At 43.3% G+C, this 22121-nt stretch overlaps 2 protein-coding genes across 4 annotated transcripts in view; one reads left to right on the forward strand and one right to left on the reverse strand.

Annotated features, from left to right (window-relative positions):
- Window positions 1–20547, forward strand: part of RNF169 (ring finger protein 169) — a 139742-nt gene extending 119195 nt beyond the window's left edge. The window contains exon 7 of the mRNA XM_029602093.1: window positions 19980–20547. Within this exon, the coding sequence (XP_029457953.1) occupies window positions 19980–20017 (38 nt within the window). The 3' untranslated portion in view covers window positions 20018–20547. The remainder of the gene's footprint in view (window positions 1–19979) is intronic.
- XRRA1 (X-ray radiation resistance associated 1) overlaps window positions 1–22121 on the reverse strand; it is a 168671-nt gene that overhangs the window by 9426 nt on the left and 137124 nt on the right. For all 3 annotated transcript variants that reach the window (XM_029602091.1, XM_029602092.1, XM_029602090.1), the window contains exons 16-17: window positions 18748–18863; window positions 16325–16430 (exon numbers count right to left, since the gene is read on the reverse strand). In XM_029602091.1, the coding sequence (XP_029457951.1) occupies window positions 16325–16430; window positions 18748–18863 (222 nt within the window). The remainder of the gene's footprint in view (window positions 1–16324; window positions 16431–18747; window positions 18864–22121) is intronic.

The raw sequence follows: 22121 nt of genomic DNA on the forward strand, positions 1-22121 counted from the left end.
TCTGACTGTTTTAATGTATTTCGCCCCTGAGGCGACTGTTATAATGTATCCTGTCCCTGAGGCGACTGTTCAGTTCCTTGTAAACCGGTGCAATATGTATGCTATACAGGAACATCGGTATATAAAAATTAAAAATAAATAAAATTTTAGATCTGAAATTTCATTTTTTAGTTCCTTCAGAATCCTGGGGTGCATACCATCCAGTCCAGGCGATTTGCTACTCTTTAGCTTGCCAGTCTGGCCTACTACATCTTCCAGGTTCACAGTGATTTGGTTCAGTTCAAGTTAGTTCCTGACAGTGTGCTCCACAACCCTGGAGACTCACATCTGTCGTGAGTGTCAACCAGTCTTGTGACGTCAGGGAAATTCCCTTTCTCAGATGAATTTCCTTCCACTACCACTGCAGGTGAGAGCAGAACCGAATAGTCCTTCGACTGTAGGTTCCAACAAGATTGCAGGGAGTGCTGAAGAGATGCATATGCGCTTTTCACTATGGCACCACTTCCAGAATTGCTGCCATCAAACAGAGTAACTGAAGATAGGATCACACTGTCGGGTGTATAGTGTTCACCAAAAGATGCACCTGTGACATCAACTTCTGAATCCAAGCTTCTGGCAGGAAACTTTTGCCCTGCCTCATGTCGAGTCTAACATCCAGGTACTCCAATGACTGAGAAGGCTGAAGACTGCTCTTGGCTAGGTTTACTACCCAGCCAAGCTCCTGCAACAAAGAGATCACCTTGCAGGTCACCAGGCAGTTCTCTTCCAGAGACTTGGCTTGAATCAGCTAGTTGTCCAAATATGCTTGGATATGATCCCATTCTTGATCAACTCTGATGCCACCACCTTGGAAAAAGTCCTGGGAGCGGTGGCTAGAACAAAAGTCATTGCCCGAAACTGATAATGGCACTCCAGCACCGCGAAATGCAGAAAACATTGGTGCTCCAACCGGATGGGAATATTTAGATAGGCCTTGGACAGATCTAGAGGAGGTCAGATATTCCCTTGACTGGCCATTATCCCAGAGCTCAAGGTTTCCATGTGAAAATAAGTCACCCACAAATGAAGGTTGACTTCTTTGAGATCCAGGATGGGATAAAAGGAGGAGTCCTTCTTGGGTACAAGAAAATAAATGGAATATTGCCCCATACTTTTCATCAGACGTAGGCACTGGAACCACAGTCCTCAGACTGAGAGCCTTGACAGGGTAAATTCCACTGCCTGCTTTTTCTGTGGGAAGTGGCAAAGAGACACCAAGAACACATCCCGAGGAACATGTGAAATTCCAACACATATCCTTCTCGTATCACCTTCAGGACGCACTGATCCAATGTGATTTCAACCCACCTCTGATAAAAGAGAGAGATGTCCCCTATCTCTTGTCTCCAGGGGTGGGTTGGCAAACCTTCATTGTGAAGCTCTGAAGGATCCGCTACCCGCCTCTCTTGGGTTGTCTGGGACGAAAGGACTGAGACTTGCCGAAAGGCCGAGTCCTCTGAAAAGTCGTTCCCCTGTAGGGACGAAACCGCTTGGAACCCCCTAAGATGACCCCTCATACCAAAGGGGAGCTGCAACTTATCCTCCAGCAACCGAGGAACTGGGGAATTTGCCCCACTTACTGGCCAGTTTCTCCAACTCATTCCCGAACAAGAGGGAGCCTTTAAAGGGCAACTTCTTAAGATTAACTTTGGAGGTTGCATTGGCCAACCAACTACACAGCCATAACTAACCTCTGGCCACTATTACTGAAGCTACTCCCCTAGCTGAAGTACAGACCAAATCGCAGCCTGCATCTGCTAAAAAGGCAGCGGCAGGTTCCATAATTGTTCTGGAGTTCACCCCAGAATCCTCAACCTCCTGAGAGAGAAGACAAGAACGAGCTACCAGGGCACAACTGGAAGCTATCTGCAATGTCATTGCCACTGCTTTAAATACTTGTTTGAGAATGGCCTCAATTCTCCTATCATACACAATCTTCAAGGCCGCTCCTCCCTCCACGGAAATAGTCACCTGCTTAGAGACAGCACAGACCAGCGCATCCACTTTCGTAAAATCCAAATGCTTTTTCATTGCTAGATCCAGGGGGTACAGGCCTTCCAATGTCTGACCCCCTATGAAATTTGCCTCTGGTGTGTCACATTCAAGATCAATCAGTTCTTGAATGGTTTCCATAACAGGGAAAAACCAAGAGGCTTTACGCAAGGAAATCAAAATAGGATTCTTTTTTGGCTCAGACATGGAATCTGCCTCAGGGTCTCCCAGCATCTTCAAGGTCTGGAAAATTAGGGCCAGCAGTTCATCTCTTTGAAAGAACTGCAACATAGTCCGATACAGTTCCAGTCCCAGAGGAATTTCCCATCTTCTAGGGAGTCAGTATCTGCTTCATCAGTGCCATCCGGGTTCCTGTCGGGGGTTACCCGCAGCTAATTGAGGCGTGCTTCGGCACTTAAACATAGAACTGGAAGAGGGAGGGGCCTCTGGCTGAGGATCCGACCTGACAGGATCGAAGCTCAGGACTGCGCCTGAAGAAAAGGTTGCAATCCTTGAAAAAACTCTACCCAAGAAAAGGCAGATGGATCCAGGCCAAAACCAGAAGGTACTAAAGTGGGGCCCACTGAGCTGCCATCTCCTGCGAAGGAACCGGTCAAGGAAGCTCCAAGAACCAGCATACCTCCAGACAAATCCTTAGCCAGACCATCATCAGGCTGGGAAGAACCAGGCTTAGCAAAATCAGAGGAAGACCATTCTCTCTGAGCCTCTAAGCAGTGCTGACACATGACAGAAGGCACTCCAGGCTGAGATGCCCGAATATGACAGGCAACACAGAGAGAAAGGCACTTAAGCTTCCTTGGTCACTGGCACCATTAGTTCTTCAGTCGACTGAGAATGTGCATCTGGCTGGCTCACGCTGAAAAATTTCAAGCGCACAAAATTTAGGTACCCCAAGAGTAAGCGCCGCAAAAAAACAAATCTGGGCGCACCACCAATATGCTTAGAAAATGTACACTCAGGAAGTGCACACAAAACTGAGCAGACAATTCGTACGCAGAGCCGGATGAACTGCGTATACAGACGTTCCTGTAGAGGGCAGTCAAAGATGCACAGAAGCGTGCAAATCTCCGCTGCAGCCTACCACACAGCGGGGCCTTGTCCACCCAGGCTGCTCAACCCGCCAGGTTGACCGGTTCCTTTAACTCCCACGGAAGCTGGAATGAATATCTGAATGGCATGCCAGGCACGGAGACCGAAGGGAAGTCCTGCCAAACTCCTCTATGCTGTCTGTCTTTAAAAAAAAAAAACCTTACCGGAGCTCAGCCCTTCCCAGCTGAGTACAGAGATGGTCTCCGGCTGCGGGGGGAGAGGGCATCTGCCGTCACCGCCACTCTCTGCTTCCTGCATCCGCTGCTTTTAAACTGTACAATCAGCTAAATCCACACCAGTGGAAAACCAGCTACCGGACCAAGGCACACCTCTGAGGGACCATGGAAATTACCTCAGGAATTCTCAACTGGGGGAGGGACCATCTGGCAAGACAGCAGGGCTTTTGTTTTGTTTTTTTAAATTCTCCTTCTAAAATCTGAAGCAATCCCCAAAGGGAGATGCATGTCCATCTGCTGAAGGCTGAGAATACTGGCAGGCTGATGTCACTGCAGGGCTATATGAGTGTCACATGTATGATTTTTTTTACCCGCCGGTGAGAGATTGTATGTGTGCACTCGGTGCAAGGAGCTCCTGGCCCTCAGGGAATGAGTCCGATCTCTGGAGGCTAGAGTAGCAGTCTTGGAGGAGCTGAGGCAGACAGAGAGGTATATAGATGAGACCTTCAGGGACATAGTAGCCAAGTCCCAACTTCAGACTGGCAGTCCTGGTGCTGAATTGGATCAGAAAGGTCTCCCAGTAGGAGAACATCACCCTGGTGCAGCAGGAAGTGATCCTGTAGCAAGGACCTGGTCTCCAGGTGATGTATTGTCCTCTCGCACTGAGGACAAGTCTCCAAGGGCTACTGCCCAGGAGGGAAGGGTTAGGTCGGCCATCATAGTTGGTGATTCGATTATTAGAAATGTAGATAGCAGGGTGGCTGATGGAAGTGAGGACCGCCTGGTAACTTGCCTGCCTGGTGCGAAGGTGGCGGACCTCACGCGTCACCTAGATAGGATTATAGACAGTGCTGGGGAGGAGCCGGCTGTCGTGGTACATGTGAGCACCAAGGACATAGGAAAATGTGGGGGAGAGGTTCTGGAAGCCAAATTTAGGATTTTAGATAGGAAGCTGAATCCAGAACCTCCAGAGTGCATTCTCTGAAATGCTTCCTGTTCCACGTGCAGGTCACCAGAGGCAGGCAGAGGCTCCGGAGTCTCAATGCGTGGATAAGACGATGGTGCAGGGAAGAGAGATTCAGCTTTGTAAGAAACTGGGGAAACTTTTGGGGAAAGGGGAGACTTTTCCGAAAGGATGGGCTACACCTTAACCAGAGTGGAACCAAGCTGCTGGCACTAACTTTCAAAAAGGAGATATAGTAGCTTTTAAACTAGAACAAGGGGGAAAGCCGACAGTCACTCAGCAGTGCATGGTTCAGAGAAATGTATCCTTGAAGGATACTAATGAAACAGGAGAGTTAGGGCATCCCAACAGAGAGGTTCCATTAAAAGCAAACATAGTCCGTGTGCCTATCTGTAAAAAAAAACCACCAAAGCTAATGATTTCCAAATTATCCCTAACTGAAAAGCAGGTTGTTAATACAAACAAAAAACACACTTTGAAATGTCTGTATGCCAATGCCAGAAGTCTAAGAAGTAAGATGGGAGAGTTAGAGTGTATAGCAGCAAATGATGAGATTGACATAATTGGCATCACAGAGCTTTGGTGGAAGGAGGATAACCAATGGGACAGTTCTATATCAGGGTACAAATTATATCGCAATGATAGGGAGGATGAACTTGGTGGGGGTGTGGCACTTTATATCCGGGAGGGTATAGAGTCCAACAGGATAAAGATCATACAAGAGACTAAATGCTCAGTTGACTCTATATGGGTAGAAATCCCATGTGTGTTGGGTAAGAGTATAGTGATAGGAGTATACTACCGTCCACCTGGACAAAATGGTCAGACAGATGATGAAATGCTAAGAGAAATCAGGGAAGCAAACCAATTTGGCAGTGCAATAATAATGAGAGATTTCAATTACCCCAATATTGACTGGTAAATGTAACATCAGGACTTGCTAGAGGACATAAAGTTCCTGGATGGAATAATGACTGCTTCATGGAGCAATTGGTTCAGGAACCAACAAGAGAGGGAGCTATTTTAGATTTAATTCTTAGTGGAAACACAGGATTTGCTGAGAGAGGTAACGGTGGTGGAGCCACTTGGCAACAGTGATCATAAATGATCAAATTTAAACTAATAAATATTTACTTATTGTCCCCCTACAATAAGTAATCTGTAGCTCTAACAACTAAATTTTCAAAAGGAAAACTTGATAAAATGAGGAATATAGTTAGAAAAAAAATGAAAGGTGCAGCTGCAAAGGGTTAAGTGTTCAACAGGGCATGGAAATTGGTTTAAAAAATACAGTCCTAGAGGCGCATCCATATGTATTCCCACATTAAGAAAGGGGGAAGGAAGGCAAAACGATTACAGTCATGGTTAAAAGGTGAGGTGAAAGGCTATTTTAGCCAAAAAAAATCCTTCAAAACTTGGAAGAAGGATCCATCTGAAGAAAATAGGATAAAACATAAGCATTGCCAAGTTAAGTGTAAAACATTGATAAGACAGGCAAAGAGAGAATTTGAAATGAAGTTGGCCATAGAGGCAAAAACTCAAAAACTTTAAAAATATATCCAAAGCAAGAAACATGTGAGGGAGTCGGTTGGACCATTAGATGACAGAGGGGTTAAAGGGGCTCTTAGGGAAGATAAGGCCATTGCAGAAAGACTAAATGAATTCTTTGCTTCTGTGTTTACTAATGAGGATTTTGGGGAGATACCAATTCCTGAGATGGTTTTCAGGGGTGATGAGTAAGAAGAACTGAACAAAATCACTGTGAACCTGGAAGATGTAGTAGGCCAGATTGACAAACTAAAGAGTGGCAAATCACCTGGATTGGATGGTATGCATCCTAAGGTACTGAAGGAACTCAAAAATGAAATTTCTGATCTATTAGTTAAAATTTGTAACCTATCATTAAAATCATCCATTGTACCTGAAGACTGGAGGGTGGCCAATGTAATCCCAATATTTAAAAAAGGCACCAGGGGTGATCTGGGTAACTATAGACCAGTGAGCCTGATTTCAGTGCCAGGAAAAATAGTGGAAACTATTCTCAAGATCAAAATCGTAGCGCATATAGAAAGACATGATTTAATGGGAAACATTCAACATGGATTAACCCTAGGGAAGTCTTGCCTCACAAATCTGCTTCATTTTTTTGAAGGGGTTAATAAACATGTGGATAAAGGTGAACTGGTAGATGTAGTGTATTTGCCTTCTCAAGAGACTTAATCGTATCCCAGAGTATGTCCATGGTTACTTCAGAAGTTTTAATTGTTATAATAACATTCATTTGCCTCTTGAGAAGGCAATAATAAAGTTGACCAGTATTAAAACAGAATCTCAACAGAAAGTTTCAGGTTTACAAAAATCTATTTCCCATCATAATGATAGATTAAAAGTTCATGATGAACGATTGGAAAAAATAGAATTTCACCAAAAATAATATATAGTAAGATGGAGATGTCTAACTTGAAAAAATTAGAATATATGGAAAATAGCTTAAAATATTCCAATTTAAGGATATTAAATTTTCCATATTTAAAAATTACGCCCCCTAGAGAAATGTTTAAGGAATATTTAGAGCATGTTTTGAAAATGCCAAGCCAGTCTATTCCACCTTTGGCAAAAATATATTATATAATACAAAGAGCATGAACAGGGGACACACAACCAGAGCAGTCCATGAATGTTTCAGATGTTTTAGAAATAACTACTGAAACTGATATATTGTCAAGAGCAACTTTATTTGTTTCATTTCTCTTTTCATCTGAAAGAGATACAATATTACGATTATTCCTTAGTAATAGATTACAAAAATTCCATGGCCAACAAATTTGGATGTATCCGGACCTAGCAAGGGTAACTCAATTAAGAAGAAAGGAGTTTCTTACATTAAAATCTGACACCCTTGCTAGGGTGAAATATGGTGAAATAGGGTGAAATATGGTATAAGGATCAGAAATGTTTTCTACAAAATTAATGCTTTACAGGCGTTCCTGGATACCCACCCCCTAAATGTAGCAAATGGTTGAGAGCAATAAATAGATTTGTTGCGTCTCTGATTTTCTTTAAAGAAAGTTATATACTCTTAAAAGCCTTGTTTCGCTCAATTTAAACAACTGTCTTACGGTTTTTCTTTAAGAAATAATACTGATATATGGATTGTATGAGGATTTTCTGTTACAATGTAAAATTGATATTATTACTGTATATTCATATCTCAGTATATACATATAACATCGTGGTTATAATTGTTGAAAATTCAGAATTTAAAAAAAAAAAAAAGTAGTGTATTTGGATTTTCAAAAGGCGTTTCACAAAGTCCCTCATAAGAGGCTTCTACGAAAACTAAAAAGTCATGGGATAGGAGGCGATGTCCTTTCGTGGATTACAAACTGGCTAAAAGACAGGAAACAGAGTAGGATTAAATGGACAATTTTCTCAGTGGAAAAGGGTAAACAGTGGAGTGCCTCAGGGATCTGTACTTGGACCGGTGCTGTTCAATATATATATATAAATGATCTGGAAAGGAATACGATGAGTGAGGTTATCAAATTTGCGAATGATACAAAATTATTCAGAGTAGTTAAATCACAAGCAGATTGTGATACATTACAGGAGGACCTTGCAAGACTGGAAGACTGGGCATCCAAATGGCAGATGAAATTTAATGAGGACAAGTGCAAGGTGTTGCATATAGGGAAAAATAACCCTTCCTGTAGTTACACGATGTTAGGTTCCATATTAGGAACTACCACCCAGGAAAAAGATCTAGGCATCATAGTGGATAATACTTTAAAATCGTCAGCTCAGTGTGCTGCAGCAGTCAAAAAAGCAAACAGAATGTTAGGAATTATTAGGAAGGGAATGGTTAATAAAACAGAAAAATGTCATAATGCCTCTATATCGCTCCATAGTGAGACCGCACCTTGAATACTGTGTACAATTCTGGTCGCCACATCTCAAAAAAGATATAGTTGCTATGGAGAAGGTACAGAGAAGGGCAACCAAAATGATAAAGGGGATGGAACAGCTCCCCTATGAGGAAAGACTGAAGAGGTTAGGGCTGTTCAGCTTGGAGAAGAGATGGCTGAGGGGGGATATGATAGAGGTGTTTAAAATCATGAGAGGTCTAGAATGGGTAGATGTGAATCTGTTATTTACTCTTTCGGTTAGTAGAAAGACTAGGGGGCACTCCATGAAGTTAGCAAGTAGCACATTTAAGACTAATCGGAGAAAATTCTTTTTCACTCAACGCACAATAAAGCTCTGGAATTTGTTGCCTGAGGATGTGGTTAGTGCAGTTAGTGTAGCTGGGTTCAAAAAAGGTTTGGATAAGTTCTTGGAGGAGAAGTCCATAAACGGCTATTAATCAAGTTTAGTTAGGGAATAGCCACTGCTATTAATTGCATCAGTAGCATGGGATCTTCTTAGTGTTTGGGTAATTGCCAGGTTCTTGTGGCCTGGTTTGGCCTCTGTTGGATACAGGATGCTGGGCTTGATGGACCCTTGGTCTGACCCAGCATGGCAATTTCTTATGTTCTTAGCTTGCTCTGTCTCCATCTGCTGGCAGAGGTGCATAACCCACTGGTCCTGAATCCATCTGTCTACACGCTAGGAAATGGCTATACTGGCAAATTTATAAGGAAATTTATTAAATATACAAGTCATTAAAGCATAACAGTCCCTAAATACAGTATGCAAAAATCTTATAAACCTTAAATATATGCCACTAAGACCAAAACCAACATTTAATTGAAAGAGAAAAAAATCAAAATACATCTAAAATGACAATTAAAAATTCACACAGATGGAGTCTCAAAATATTCTATTAAAATGAACACACACACATACACAAGGGACAAGACAAAATACAAACACTACTATACTAACAACCCAAAACAAAAATGAAAATTATAATAATTTCCTTGTAAATTTGCCAGTATAGCCCTTTTTGTACAATTGTGTTAGTATGACAGGCAGCCTGCCTGCAATCATGTGTGTGTGTGTGAGAAGGAGCCTGCCTGTCTGTCAGGCCAATACAGTACAGTGCGCTCCATCGGAGCGCACTGTACTGTATTGGCCTGACAGGCAGGCTAACAGTGCGCTCCATCGGAGCGCACTGTTAGCCTGCTATTGAACGTGCGTTTTCCCTTACCCCTTATTCAGTAAGGGGAGGAAAACGCGCGTCCAACCCGCAGCACCTAATAACGCCCTCAACATGCAAATGCATGCTGATGGCCCTATTAGGTATGCACGCGGGATACAGAAAGTAAAATGTGCAGCCAAGCCGCACATTTTACTGTCAGAAATTAGCGCCAACCTTTCTTCCGGCACCGGGAAAGTGCACAGAAAAGCAGTAAAAACTGCTTTTCTGTGCACCCTCTGACTTAATATCATAGCGATATTAAGTCAGAGGTCCTGAAGAGTAAAAAAAAAAAAAAAAAATTGAATTCGGCTGTTGGGCCGAAAACCGGATGCTCAATTTTGCCGGCGTCCGGTTTCCAAGCCCATGGCTGTCAGCGGGCTCCAGAACAGACGCCGGCAAAATTGAGCGTCGGCTGTCAAACCCTCTGACAGCCGCCGCTCCTGTCAAAAAGGAGGTGCTAGGGACGCACTAGTGTCCCTAGCGCCTCCTTTTCCCCGTTTCTACCGCGCCACCTAATTTGAATACTGCATCGCGCGCACCGGCGAGGGGCTGGTGCGCGTGCCAGGAGAGCGGGCGTTCGTCCGCTCTCCCGCGGACTTTACTGTATCGGCCCGTGTGTGAGGGAGCCAGCCTGTCTACATGCGGATGTATGTGTTTGTGAGGCACCCTGCCTGCCTGTGTGCATGTTTGTGTGAGGTAGCCTGCTTGTCTGCCTGTGGGTGTGGGTGTGAGAGGGAGACTGCCTGCCTGCATATGTGAGAGAAGAAGTTTGTCTATGCATTTTTGAGGGAGAGAGCAACTGAGTGTGAGAGCACCTATGGATGTGTGTATACAAGAGAGAAAAAAGCCTATGTGTGTGTATCTCATACACACACACATATGTGTGTATGAGAGAGAGAAACAGTATGTGTGTGTATGAGAGAGAGGGAGCCTATCTGCATGTGTGGGGGAGAGAGCAACTTGAGAATGATAGCTTGTGTGTATGTGTAAGAGAGAGTGCATGTGTGTGTATATATGAGTATCCATGTGTAAGAGAGAGAGAGAGCCTGTATGTATGTGTATGTATGAGAGACAGCCTGTGTATATGTGAGAGCCACTGTGTGTGTGAGGGAAAGAGAGTGTACAAGCCTGTGTGTGTGTATTAGAGAAAGTAAGCAAGCCTGTGTATGTGTGATGTGTATATGAGGGAGAGAGCAACTGAGTATGTGAGAGCTTGTACATGTGTGTGTGATGGGGAGAGAGCCAGTGAGCCCGTGTGTGCGAGAAAGAGAACAAACATGTTAGTATATGTACAAGAGAGAGAGAAAATAGTTTGTATACCCTCCCCCTCCCTTACTAATCCAGAACAATCTCAGTGAGGTTGGAAATCAAAAGTTTTCAGGTATGTATCCCTGTTACTTTAAATTATTTGATATTATATGTTTTGAAATATTTTATTGGTGTTAGATACATTTTTGAAAATTTTAACATGAGTTTTTAATTATTGGATGTTATTCAAAATTCTTTCTCTCTTAGCACATAATTAAGCTCTGGAATTCATTGCCAGAGGATGTGGTTAGTGCAGTTAGTGTAACTGGGTGTAAAAAAAAAAGGTTTGGATAAGTTCCTAGAGGAGAAGTCCATAAACTGTTATTAATCAATAAGAAATAGTAGCTTGGGACCTATTAATGTTTGGGTTCTTGCCAGGTACTTGTGACTTGGATTGGCCACTGTTGGAAACAGGATGCTGGGCTTGATGGACCCTTGGTCTGACCCAGTATGGCATATCTTATGTTCTTATAATGTCATTCACAAATTTGACAAGTATGTTCTCTCTGCCATTATCTAAATCATTAAAGAAAATAATGAATGGGCCCCGAGCCAGCACCCTGCAGAACTCCATGTGATATGTCCTCCCAGATAGACGTTGAACCATTGATAACTACACTTGATTGTTTATCCACCGTTGTAGCACGATCTGGATTTCATTTTCATCTTCCTAGTCTATTCCTCAACGTCAGAAGCCTTACTGAAGTCCACAGAATTACACTGGTGACTGTGCCTCTTCATTGACACATCTGCTCCTTTTCTCCAATTTGCCTCTTATCTATCCTCAGTTCCCTTTCCCTCTTCACCCTCCTCATTTCCTTCCTCATTTTACTGTCTAAGGCAGGGCTCCCCAAACCTGTCCTGGGGACCAAATAGCCGGTCAGGTTTTCAGGATATCCACAATGAATATGCAGAAGATAAGATTGCAAATACTGAGTCTCCCTGATATGCAAATGTACCTCATGCATATTTATTGTGGTTTCCTGAAAACTCGACTGGCTGGGGAAACCCCAGGACAGGTTTGGGAAGCTCCGGGCTAAGTTATTTGTGGGCAGTTCACCTTTTTGCCTGTGTTTCCTTTTTTTTGCTCCTGAAACACTAGATATGGCTTAAAAACGTACTTGTGCTTTGGAATGTCTGGTGTCTTCAGTTTTCTTTTCCAATTTTAGTTCGTTCTCTTTTCTTGCTCTCATTCACATCTTCCTGTTTCTCTGATACTTCTTCAGCAAACCTCATGACACGCACACCCTTTCATCTCCAGACTGCTTTCGTTTCAATTATTGTTCTTTTTAGATCCTGGGGCTTGTTTGGTTGGGGCAGTGTTTTTCATGTTTATAGATAACGCTTGGGTTCTGAAGTGTCCAAGAAATGACTAAGGATCATGTCAGAGTTGGTAACATTTGCGTTTCGTCACATCAAAAATAGACGCATAACATCTCTTACGCTGAAGCTTGTGCTGTAGTGCAAAGGTTTGATCCTGGAGCAGACTCGATTCTTTGTATATTGTGCTAACTTAGCATGGACAACATGAACATTTTACAAAGATATTGCTGTACATAAGCTTTTAGGACTAGACAGGGCCCTTCTTTAGCTGCAGTCAGAGCATGTTTGTCCAATAAAAGGTATAACAACTTGCAAAGAATCCAGTTGCCTCGTTGCAGTTATTTTATTTTTGGTAACACAGTAATTAAATATTTCCATATTGCTCCTATGTTTTGATTCGGTGGGTAGATTTTTGTCCTTTTATTTGCATTCTGAAAACATCTGACATTTGTTTTCAATCTGAAACACATCTGAATTTTAAGTGTTTTTTTTCATTACAGACGCACCACAGAGAAAGCAAATGCCTGCGTACTGTGGTGCTGAAAGTTTTTATTGGAAAAGTTAGGACAGGTGCCAGCCAAAACTTTCAGTGGTAATACTGCACGCTACCATGCAGAAGACCAGATTCAGTTTCTGAATCTGGTTCTGCTCCTTTAAGCCAGTAGGGGCTGGGGAGAAAAGGAGAGACAGCACAAATCGCACCCAGAAAAGAAAGCAAGATTGCTTACCATAAAGTATTTTCTGTAGATAGGATGAATTAGCCATTGCATATGGGTGATATCATCCCGCAGCACCGGACTCACATCTTCAAGCTAGTAGAGCTTTTGAGCTCTACTAGCCATGTGCGGGAGTTCCCACGCGGGCATGGTCTCATGAGCCTCCAAAGTCTCTACTAGAGCTAATCTAGCTATTTAGTCAACTCTTCAGGGAGGAAGCTGGGTATTGCATGGCTAATTCATCCTGCTACCTACAGAAAGCACCTTTTTATGTACACTGACTTGCTTTTTCCATTGATAAGGAGACTGAATTAGCCATTACTTGTAGGGAGTCCCAAGCTGAGAATTGCAGCAGATAAGTAACTCAGCCCACACCATGGAGAATGGTCTATAGCGAGAACAAATTTTGCAAAACTGCTTGTCCAAATTACTGTCAGTCTTTGAGAGGTTATGACAACAGTAGTGGGGCATAAAGGTATGAATGGAAGACAAAGTTGCAGCTTTGCAGATATCTTCAATAGTTATTGCTTGAAGATTATCAATGGAAGCAGCCATGGCTCTCACTTGGTGGGCTGTGTAGAGCTGTGTTGGCAAAGCAGCCTGATAAATTGAAGCCTGAAGTGGATGGGGCAGATTGCTTAGACATTCTGAATGTCTTGGCATGCTTCTATGGGTCTTTGGAGATGTGCATCAAGGAAATGGTGCAGGTCGACAATATTGTGTTGGCTGTGTTAGGGCTGTACCATGTACTGTGCATAACGGGATCCTGTGGTATAGGATCTTGAGAACTATGTGACCGAAAAGTAAAGACATTGGTGTGCATCAAGGCTAAATGCTTCAGTGGCATCGGAATATTGAGCATCTATTGCATGGGTGCATTGTGTGTATCTGTGCTTCGTGTGTTGAGTGAATCAGTGCATTGTGCGTCAAGCACCTCCAGCACATCGTGCATCAAGTATTTCAATGCACCATGCATCAAAGGCATTGTGGAAGATGCGTCGGGCAAGTTGATGCTTTGTGCATCAGGAACTCCAATGCTGCTTGCATCAATGGTGCCGGTCCTGATGCACCTCGCTTAGTGTTTGTGTTTCTTCAACGCAAGTTGCAATGGCTCCAGTGATTTATGCTGCTTAGTCTTTGATGCAGGCTGACTTGTGGAACTTGACCTTGTTTCCTCAGCCTGAGCAGTCGGGGGAGTTTTAAAGGAGCTCCTGCTTAACTCTTTTCTCAGCAAGGCAGTCGAGGTTGCACTACAGGACAAGAACCTACTGCGACTCCGTAGAGATTTATGCATTTCCTTGATGCGAAGCATCCTCGAATACTGTGAGCACAGCGACATCCATCCACATGTATAGCAATTCTTCTGGTTGTGTTCCAGATTGAGGTATCAGTAACACAGTTCATGTCTGTTAGTGAGGATATAATCTTTTCACAGATACAGTACAATTTTCAAAACCACTATTAAATTTAGTCTGCTGCGCAGACTTATTGTACTCTAATTCAGATCATTATTGACGCCTCTCTAACTGCAGCGGCCTCCAATGAGCTCTGTTCCAAACCACCCAAATCTACTCACTGCCACCTGACTCAGCCTGTGGTGCAGCCTCCTCTCCACCAGGGGTCCTCAGCAAGCTTCATCACCAGCCTTGCCAAGCCCCATCTTGCTGCCTGCACCATGCCCAAGCTCCAGTCCCATTTAACCCTGTCTTGCCAGAACCTAGACACTGTTTCATAAAATCACCCTTGGCTCTCTGACTTGGCCGCTGTCTCTTTACCCTATGCCTTGTAGCCTTTTGGCCTTCTTGCTCCTTGCCTTGCCTTGTGGCCTCTGGGCCTTTTTGCTCCTAGTGCCTTACCATGGGACCTATGGGTCTTCTTGTTCCTTACATTGTGGCCTATCTAGGCCATACCTTGGGTCCTCCAGGCCTTAGGTTATAGAGCAAGGCCTAAGGAGACCAACTCAGGCCTTACTTTGCCTAGTGCCCTCCAGGGCATCTTGCTTAGTGGCCTATGGGCTTCCTATAACACTGCCTTCAGGCCTCTATGTTCTCTCTTCAGTGTTGTCCAGTTCTGTCTGAGTCTAGTCCAGCCTTGCTCTGTCTAGTCCAGTCCTGTCTGTACCTGCACTCAGTTCCAGTTGACTATCCAGTCCTGCTGCACTTGCACTCAGCTCCAGTTCAGCATCCAGTCCTCTCTGTATCTGCACTCAGTTCTATCTCCCAGCCTGGCACCAGTCTTCCCAGCCTAGTCCAGTGTCCAGCCTATCATGTTGTTCACCTGCCACAGCCAAGTCCTACTGACCCCCCCAGAACCCAAAGGCTCAACCTGCGGGGGAGAGGCTGACGAGGCAGAAGACCAACCTCGTTCCAGCCCTGTGGTCTCGCTCTGCTCCAGAGTCAGTCTCTCCAGATTCCAGCTTTCGTGACAACCGCTCACTGTTGTTGACTTCTTCTGACTGGGCATGATGGAAAGGAAGGCCATGTTTCTTTTTTTTTTGCTAGCACTGAAAAGTGCTGTTGTGTGGCTGTATAGAGGCAGCGAGGCAATTTAAGAAGACTGAACAAAAATGTCTGATTTAAAGATTTTAAGGATTTTTGAAGAAAATATATCAGAGAAGAGTGAGTTCATGTCCATACTATGCTCAGACAAAAAATGACTGAGGAGACTCATGTGGCAAAGCCTGCATAGGAACTCCCGCACATGCTCAGTAGAGCTCAAAGCTCTACTAGCTTGGAGAGACGAGTCTGTTTGGTGCCAATGGGTAACATCATCTGGGATGCAGTGGCTAATTCAGCCTGCTTATTGATGGAATATCTCGACTATCCTGTGACTTTGACATTTACTGGCTGGCTCAAGAGGTAGCTATGGTGCACACCTTTTAGCCAGAGGACTATCACTGCGATACCTGGCCACCAAGAGGAGGAGAGGGGATTAAAAAATAGGAAAAAAAAAGGTAACTGTGAATGAAGGTTGGTGGCAACAGAGCCACAGATTCCCACTGAGTTGGAAAGGCAGTCAAAATGTTAAGTTATGCCTTGCTTTTTTTTTTTTTTTTTTTTTAAAAGGTAGTAACAACTAACACTGCAATACCATGAGTTAGGTTGGCATGTATGGACCCATTATTATGTTGTGATGAATATTTATATAGATATATATACATAGTTGTAAAACAACACTTCCCCCAATCGTTTACACAAAAACAGTTTACTTAAATACCTAAAATATCTTTACAAATAATCATGAAGCTATTGTAATCACAACAAGAAAGAAAACACAAAATATCTAAGTCTTTGATCATGACACTAGGATTCAATTCTATGGAAAAGACTGAACTATACAGCAAAAGAGGAATAAAAGGCAATGACGTCATCTTACATCCCACACACATTTTCAGTGCCCGTGGCTGGTATCCCCCTCACTTGCGAGTCCCTGCTTCTGATCTTTCTAAAATAGTTTAGGATCCAATGTCTGCAGCATCCGAAGACTGAGGTTCTGCTGTATCATTTGTACAGAAGTGGTTGACGGGAATTGCAAAGCTTAGGGAAAGGAAAGGTACCTAGTGGGATCTCTGTGATGTGCTGAGTGTTCTTCATGTTGGTGAGGATTTCCTCCAGCACTTCTGCTTTGCTCTTCCAAGGCGGAGCAGATGGTACTCTCCCATGCTAAAACAAAATCAGACAGCAAGTCATTTCACTGCTGAAATCTGTTTATAGGGGGAGGAGAGGGTGAGTGTCAGGGAAGGGAATTGAGAGCAGATGGGTGGGAGAGAGACGGGGTGGGAATGAGAAACAGAAAAGGGTGAGTGGGAGTGAGGAGGTGAGTGACTGGGAAGGGTTTTAAGTGTGAGGATGAGTGACAGGAAAGTGAATGGGAGTAAGAGTGAGTGACTGAGGGAAGGAGAGGAATGGGAGGGAGAGAGTGACTGAGGGGTGAATGACTGAAAGGGAAGGGTGAGAATGAAGCAAAGGAAAAGGGTGAGTGGAAGTCAAGGGGTGAATAACAGAGGGGAGGGTAAGGGGATTGAGAGGAAGGACGAGAGACAAAGGGGGGAGGGTTGAGGGAATGAAGGTGAGTGAGAGGAGAGGGGAAGGGGTGAATGACTGAAGATGAGTGAGATGGAAGGGAAAAGGGAGGGAGGAAGTAGAAGAGAGGGTAGAAAGCTGTATGTGTGTGTATATATGTGTATATATATATATATATATATATATATATATATATTTATTTAACATTTTCTATACCGATCTTCATGGTATATTCATATATATGAATATGAGAGTAAGGATCAAGTATCCTCTCCTTCTACTAATCTGTACAATCTCAGGGTGACTGGAAATGAAAGGTTTCCAGGTATGGAGAGGGTGAGGGATTTTGTATTATCCTTATTAGTTTTAATTATTGGGTGTTTGATAAGTCTGCAGTTTTAAAATATTTGATTGATTTGGGGGAAGTTAGTTTTTTATCCTTATTCTTCTTAATTATTAGGTGGAGTTCTATTTGTCATCTGTTTGCAATATTCTTTGTATCAGTATGGTTTCCTCCGTTATGATTGTTTTATGAGGAATGATAATATTCTGTTTTTGCATTATTGTACTGCTTTTAGTAGTTTCCAGTCCAGTTTTTTTGTGTGCACCTTTCTGTTTATACTTTATGGCCTGCATTTGTGACTGAGGTGAGGTGGTCTGCTAGCTGGGAAAATGCCTTGAACCTGTTGGGTTGAAGGTTTTTCTGATTTTGGCAGAGGCTGGCATCCATGATTTGAAGGGGCTCCTTGGGTGCCAAAAATAATGGCGCTTAAGCCTGCTGGATACTGAAATGCCTGCAGCAAGTGGTGGGGATTTGATTGCTGTGTGGAGGAGCTCCAAGGGGCCTCCGCCCCACCCTTCATCCCTCCTTGTGCTCAATAACTTGTAAAGTGGCCCCAGCACAAAAAGGCTTGCCCACCCCCTGTCCTATCTGATTGGCACAGGCAATGGGAGTTTTCATTTTGGAAGCAAAGCTTCCCCAGATTCTCCTGCCTTGTCTGTTTGGCACCAAAATATATGATTTGATACCAAGAAGATTTGGGTACAGACCAGCCTCCAGTGCCTACACTACAGATGGCGCCAGTGGAAGATCGGCACCAAAAAGAGCCTCAGATTATTATGCGCCGAAGAGAGCTTTTTGCTCTAGTCTGTCTCTAGGGGCCAAGCAGCACAGCTTTCCTCCCAAATCATGACACCAAACATGAGGAAGACTGCCTTTTTAGATTTTGGTGAAGGTCCCCTCAGCTGCTGATGGTTTCCTCTTCTCTGAGGACTAAAGAGGTTCTGAAGTATAGAGCTCCTCGACCTTCTGGCCCTGGGGGGCACACGAGCAGAGGTAGAGCAATTAGGCCCGTTATGCGACGGGCCCAGACACCTGACACACAATGCTCATGCTGCTCCGCGGAGGATAATTTCCAGGGGCAGCTAGGTCATCTCTTGAAGCCTGATTTCTCAGATGACTTAAAAAGAATGTGGAGGCTTGGTCGAAGGAAAAAAAAATCTGATTTTTTTTTTTTTTTTTTTTTAACATAGGTAAAATTCATTTGGGGTTTTTTTTTTTTGGAGACTCGTGAAAGAAAATAAAAGATATCAGAGAACAAAAAATAAGCACTAGTGAAAAAATCCTACGAGCGGCTAGAGAGAGCAAAAACTAAGTCCATTCACAAGAGTGGAAGAAAAAAAAAGACTGAAGACCCAAGTGGTGAGCAACTTCAGTCTCTGTCCTGCTGGATGACCCTACCCCACTTGTGTGGCCTACTTCATCCTGCTCGTCCACAGAGAGATTTTATTCCGATCCATCGTCTGTACAAATAGTAGGCACAAAGGATGCAGGTGCTTTTAGCCTGCATATTTTGTGTTAGCTTCCCTTTGAAAATTAAGGAGAAAGTGTGCTGGTACTCTGCACCTACATGAGCTACTGAAAACTGCCCCCAAAGGATCTGAATACCGGACTTGCCTTCTTCTCCATGGGGATGAAAGGTTTCTGGATATTGTTCAGTTTTGCTTTTGAGTCCCTATACACACGTAAATGTTTCAGTGCATACTCCAAAGCTTTGACATTTCCCAGTATCCCTAAAAAAACAAACAAACAGTAAAGAAAGGTTAGGTCCTTGAGAAACATATCTGCTTTTTTTTTTTTTTAATGTAGCTACTCGGAAGTAAGTCCAGTCAATCTACCATCCGAAGACATCCTGGGGGAACTGTCACAGAGCCTTTCCCCACTAGATCACCATTTCATATCGGGCTCAGGTTAATGGAGGCTTAAAAAGGAGAACCACAGTAGAAGCTTTTGGACCACAGCCCCGGTCAGATTTCTGTGGGTTTGGCACAAGGGGAAAAAATGATTACACATCACCCTTTTATGAGTGAGATATGTTTTTGAACAAAAGATTTGTCTGGTGACTAGATCCACTTAGCACTCTTTATTTGCACTTCATTAATATGAATTTATGACTTTTCTATTAAACATTTTCTCAACCTTCTTGAGAAGTCATGCAGTTAAGAGTAGTCAACAAACGAAGTCCGAAGCATAAGCAATCACATAATCATCTGCATGCATGACAAAGGCCCATACACAGTAAGCATCTGTTGTCAAGATAATTGAAAACAAATTGTAATTCAGATTTACTTGAAATTGTATAGAGTTAGTTCTATAAAAGACCTGCTTAGAGTTTGGTCTTGTGTTTTTTTTGGTCTTTATCAGCACAGTTTTTCTGATCAGAATAAAAATCAAATGGCCTTCTCGGCTGTAAGTCTGAACACGGGCTGAGTTGCTCCAGCTTACTATAAACTGGAGCAAACCAATAGGACTGGCTATGATTTGGTTTCAGGGGGGCTGGTTGGAGGCTGGCTTGGACAGTTCTGCTGGGATGAGGTGCAAATTGTGATATATTAAAGGATCTTGGCATATTAATGGAGTGTGAATCTGGTGCAGACAGAGGGTGAGGAAAAATACAATGATATATAGGCTAAGAAGTAGTTATGGAAAAGAGGGGATTAGGATTTGGGGGTGGAAGGGGGCACTGGGTTGGTTGAGGGGGGTGTTATAACGTGTGGTTTGTGTGCTTGGTTATTTGCATGTCATTGTTTTTACTCTAGCTGCTTTGTGCTATAGACAGCGAGCTAGCAGAGTTATCACATGAAAGGAAATACAATAGATAAACTCAAGTTCACCATCTGTTTTCACAGAATTGGCCAAGGGAAGAAAAGTGATTCTCCAGCACTGAGCAGAAATGAGCTGGAAGTCAGAGAGCAGTGCAATCTATAGGAACGAAGCATCTAGGGGACAATTTTCAAAGCCGCTTCTCTGAACATCGCCCTCCTAGGAGTATGTGTAGGTGTCCACAGCGTGCGCACGTTTAGCTGGACTGTGAGGAGGCCTTCCTGAGGGTGTTCAGCCTGGAGGATGACTGCGTGTGTGCCTCCCATTTTAAAAGGTTATTGTGCGATTTTACTCTTCTGGGGCCGCCTGCGGTACAGAGCAGGTGCAGAGCATGCAGGTACGTTTAGTGCGCATAACTTTATCTTAATGGCCAAAAGAAAGGATCTGCTTAGCTTATGTGGACTCTTTGAAAATTGACCCTCACGTTTTGAGAGATCCAGGGAAATGTGTTTTTCATTTCCATCTCCCTGCCTCTGGAATTCCTTGCCACTTAGCATCTGCCTAGAAAAGGATTACCTTAAATTTAGGAAAGTTCTGAAGGCACATCTTTTTCTATTAGTTGACCTTCACCTTGACTCCACCTAACTTCCAAATTACTGCTTGTTTATCATTATTTTACTGCATATTTTAGAATTGTTTAGTTACTGTTAGTTTTATTTTGTTAGCTGTTTGCCCCATTTTAATTGTACATCGCTCTGTTTTACAAACATAATAAGATGTGATTCATCAAGAACCAATAAACATAAACATCTGTATCCCAAGTGGAATTTGCGCTCAGAAAATGGAGCCTTGTTTCAAATGCCTTCTGTGCGTGAGGTCCATAAGATGGCTTATCTAAAAAGGTTGTTTGTTTTTTTTTTGTGGTCGGCCCAGAAATGTGGAACTTTGCACTGCTGAACATTAGGCTGGAGTCTAATTATCTGGTGTTCAGAAAGAAGGTGAAAGCATGGCTATTTCCAAATGGGGTCTATTGCTGTATGTAGGCTGTTGATGGTTTATTCCATATTGTTTGAGGAAAAGGTGGTTTTAATTTTATTTTACTGTATGATTTTGTTTTGTATTTTATGATGTACTAAGTGTGCGGTATATATGAACTTGGAAAAAAATCACCTTCATAGAGGCAAGGTGCACAGAGCCATGAAAGTCTACATTTATCTATAGTCTGTTGTCTCAAAAGCATTTTATGCCACACACATGATGTCTGGATGGAAACAACAAGTTCAAATCAGGTCATCAGTCTTTTTGGCATGCAATTTCTACTGGTATACCACGGGGTTCTTCTCTTTCAGCCACATTATTTATCATTTATATTGCTCCATTATGCAAGTTAATTGTGGGGCTGACATTAAATATAATTAATATGCTGATATAAAATTTTTTTGTACCTGCACAGTCGTCATGTCATGTTCAATAACTTTGACCCTTGTTTCCATCCATTTATCTGTATAAAATGTTGGCTGCCTCATAGCAGTCTAAAACTGCCTCCATCAATGAAGATACATAATGCATTTCATGTATCTCTATTAAAGCCAGTGATGCTCTCCGAATTCTCCAGGAAAACCCCAGAACCTTCCAGTCTGGATACTGAAGATGACATCGAATATGCAGTAGACAACATCCTTGATGTACGCAAAAGAGGCAAGACATGGGAATATCTCATCTCATGGGAGAACTATGGCCCAGAAGAGAACTCCTGGAAACCACTGACCAACATTACAGATAAAGAGATGGTACGTCAATTCCACCTGGTACACCCACAAAAACCCAGACCACCTGGAAGAGGTCTTGGAGGGGGCTCTTTGAAGGGGGGGGGGGGGGATACTGTTGTGTCCATCGGTCACAGACTGCTGTGACCGCTCTGCCTTACTTCTTTTCTTCCATTTTCCTCCTCCTTGGGCCCTCTGCGTGTCCAGCGTAGCATGGGCGTTCCAGTCCGCCATGCTCACTCCCGTGACCTCCTAGGGCACGCGCGCGCACCTCCTATGCTCAAATACACGTCATGGCGGGAACCTCGGAGGTGTCCCCACCGCATGACGTCAATACCTCCAGGTATTTAAAGCCTCAGCTTCGCTACCACCTTTGAGTTAGCAAGGACTTCGGTTTAAGCTACTCTGACCGCTCTAAGCTGCACGCTTAGACGCTGCTCTACACTCCAAGGGCCTCGCTCC

This window comes from Rhinatrema bivittatum, chromosome 5, assembly GCF_901001135.1.
Source record: "Rhinatrema bivittatum chromosome 5, aRhiBiv1.1, whole genome shotgun sequence".
NCBI classification, from domain to species: Eukaryota; Metazoa; Chordata; class Amphibia; order Gymnophiona; family Rhinatrematidae; genus Rhinatrema; species Rhinatrema bivittatum.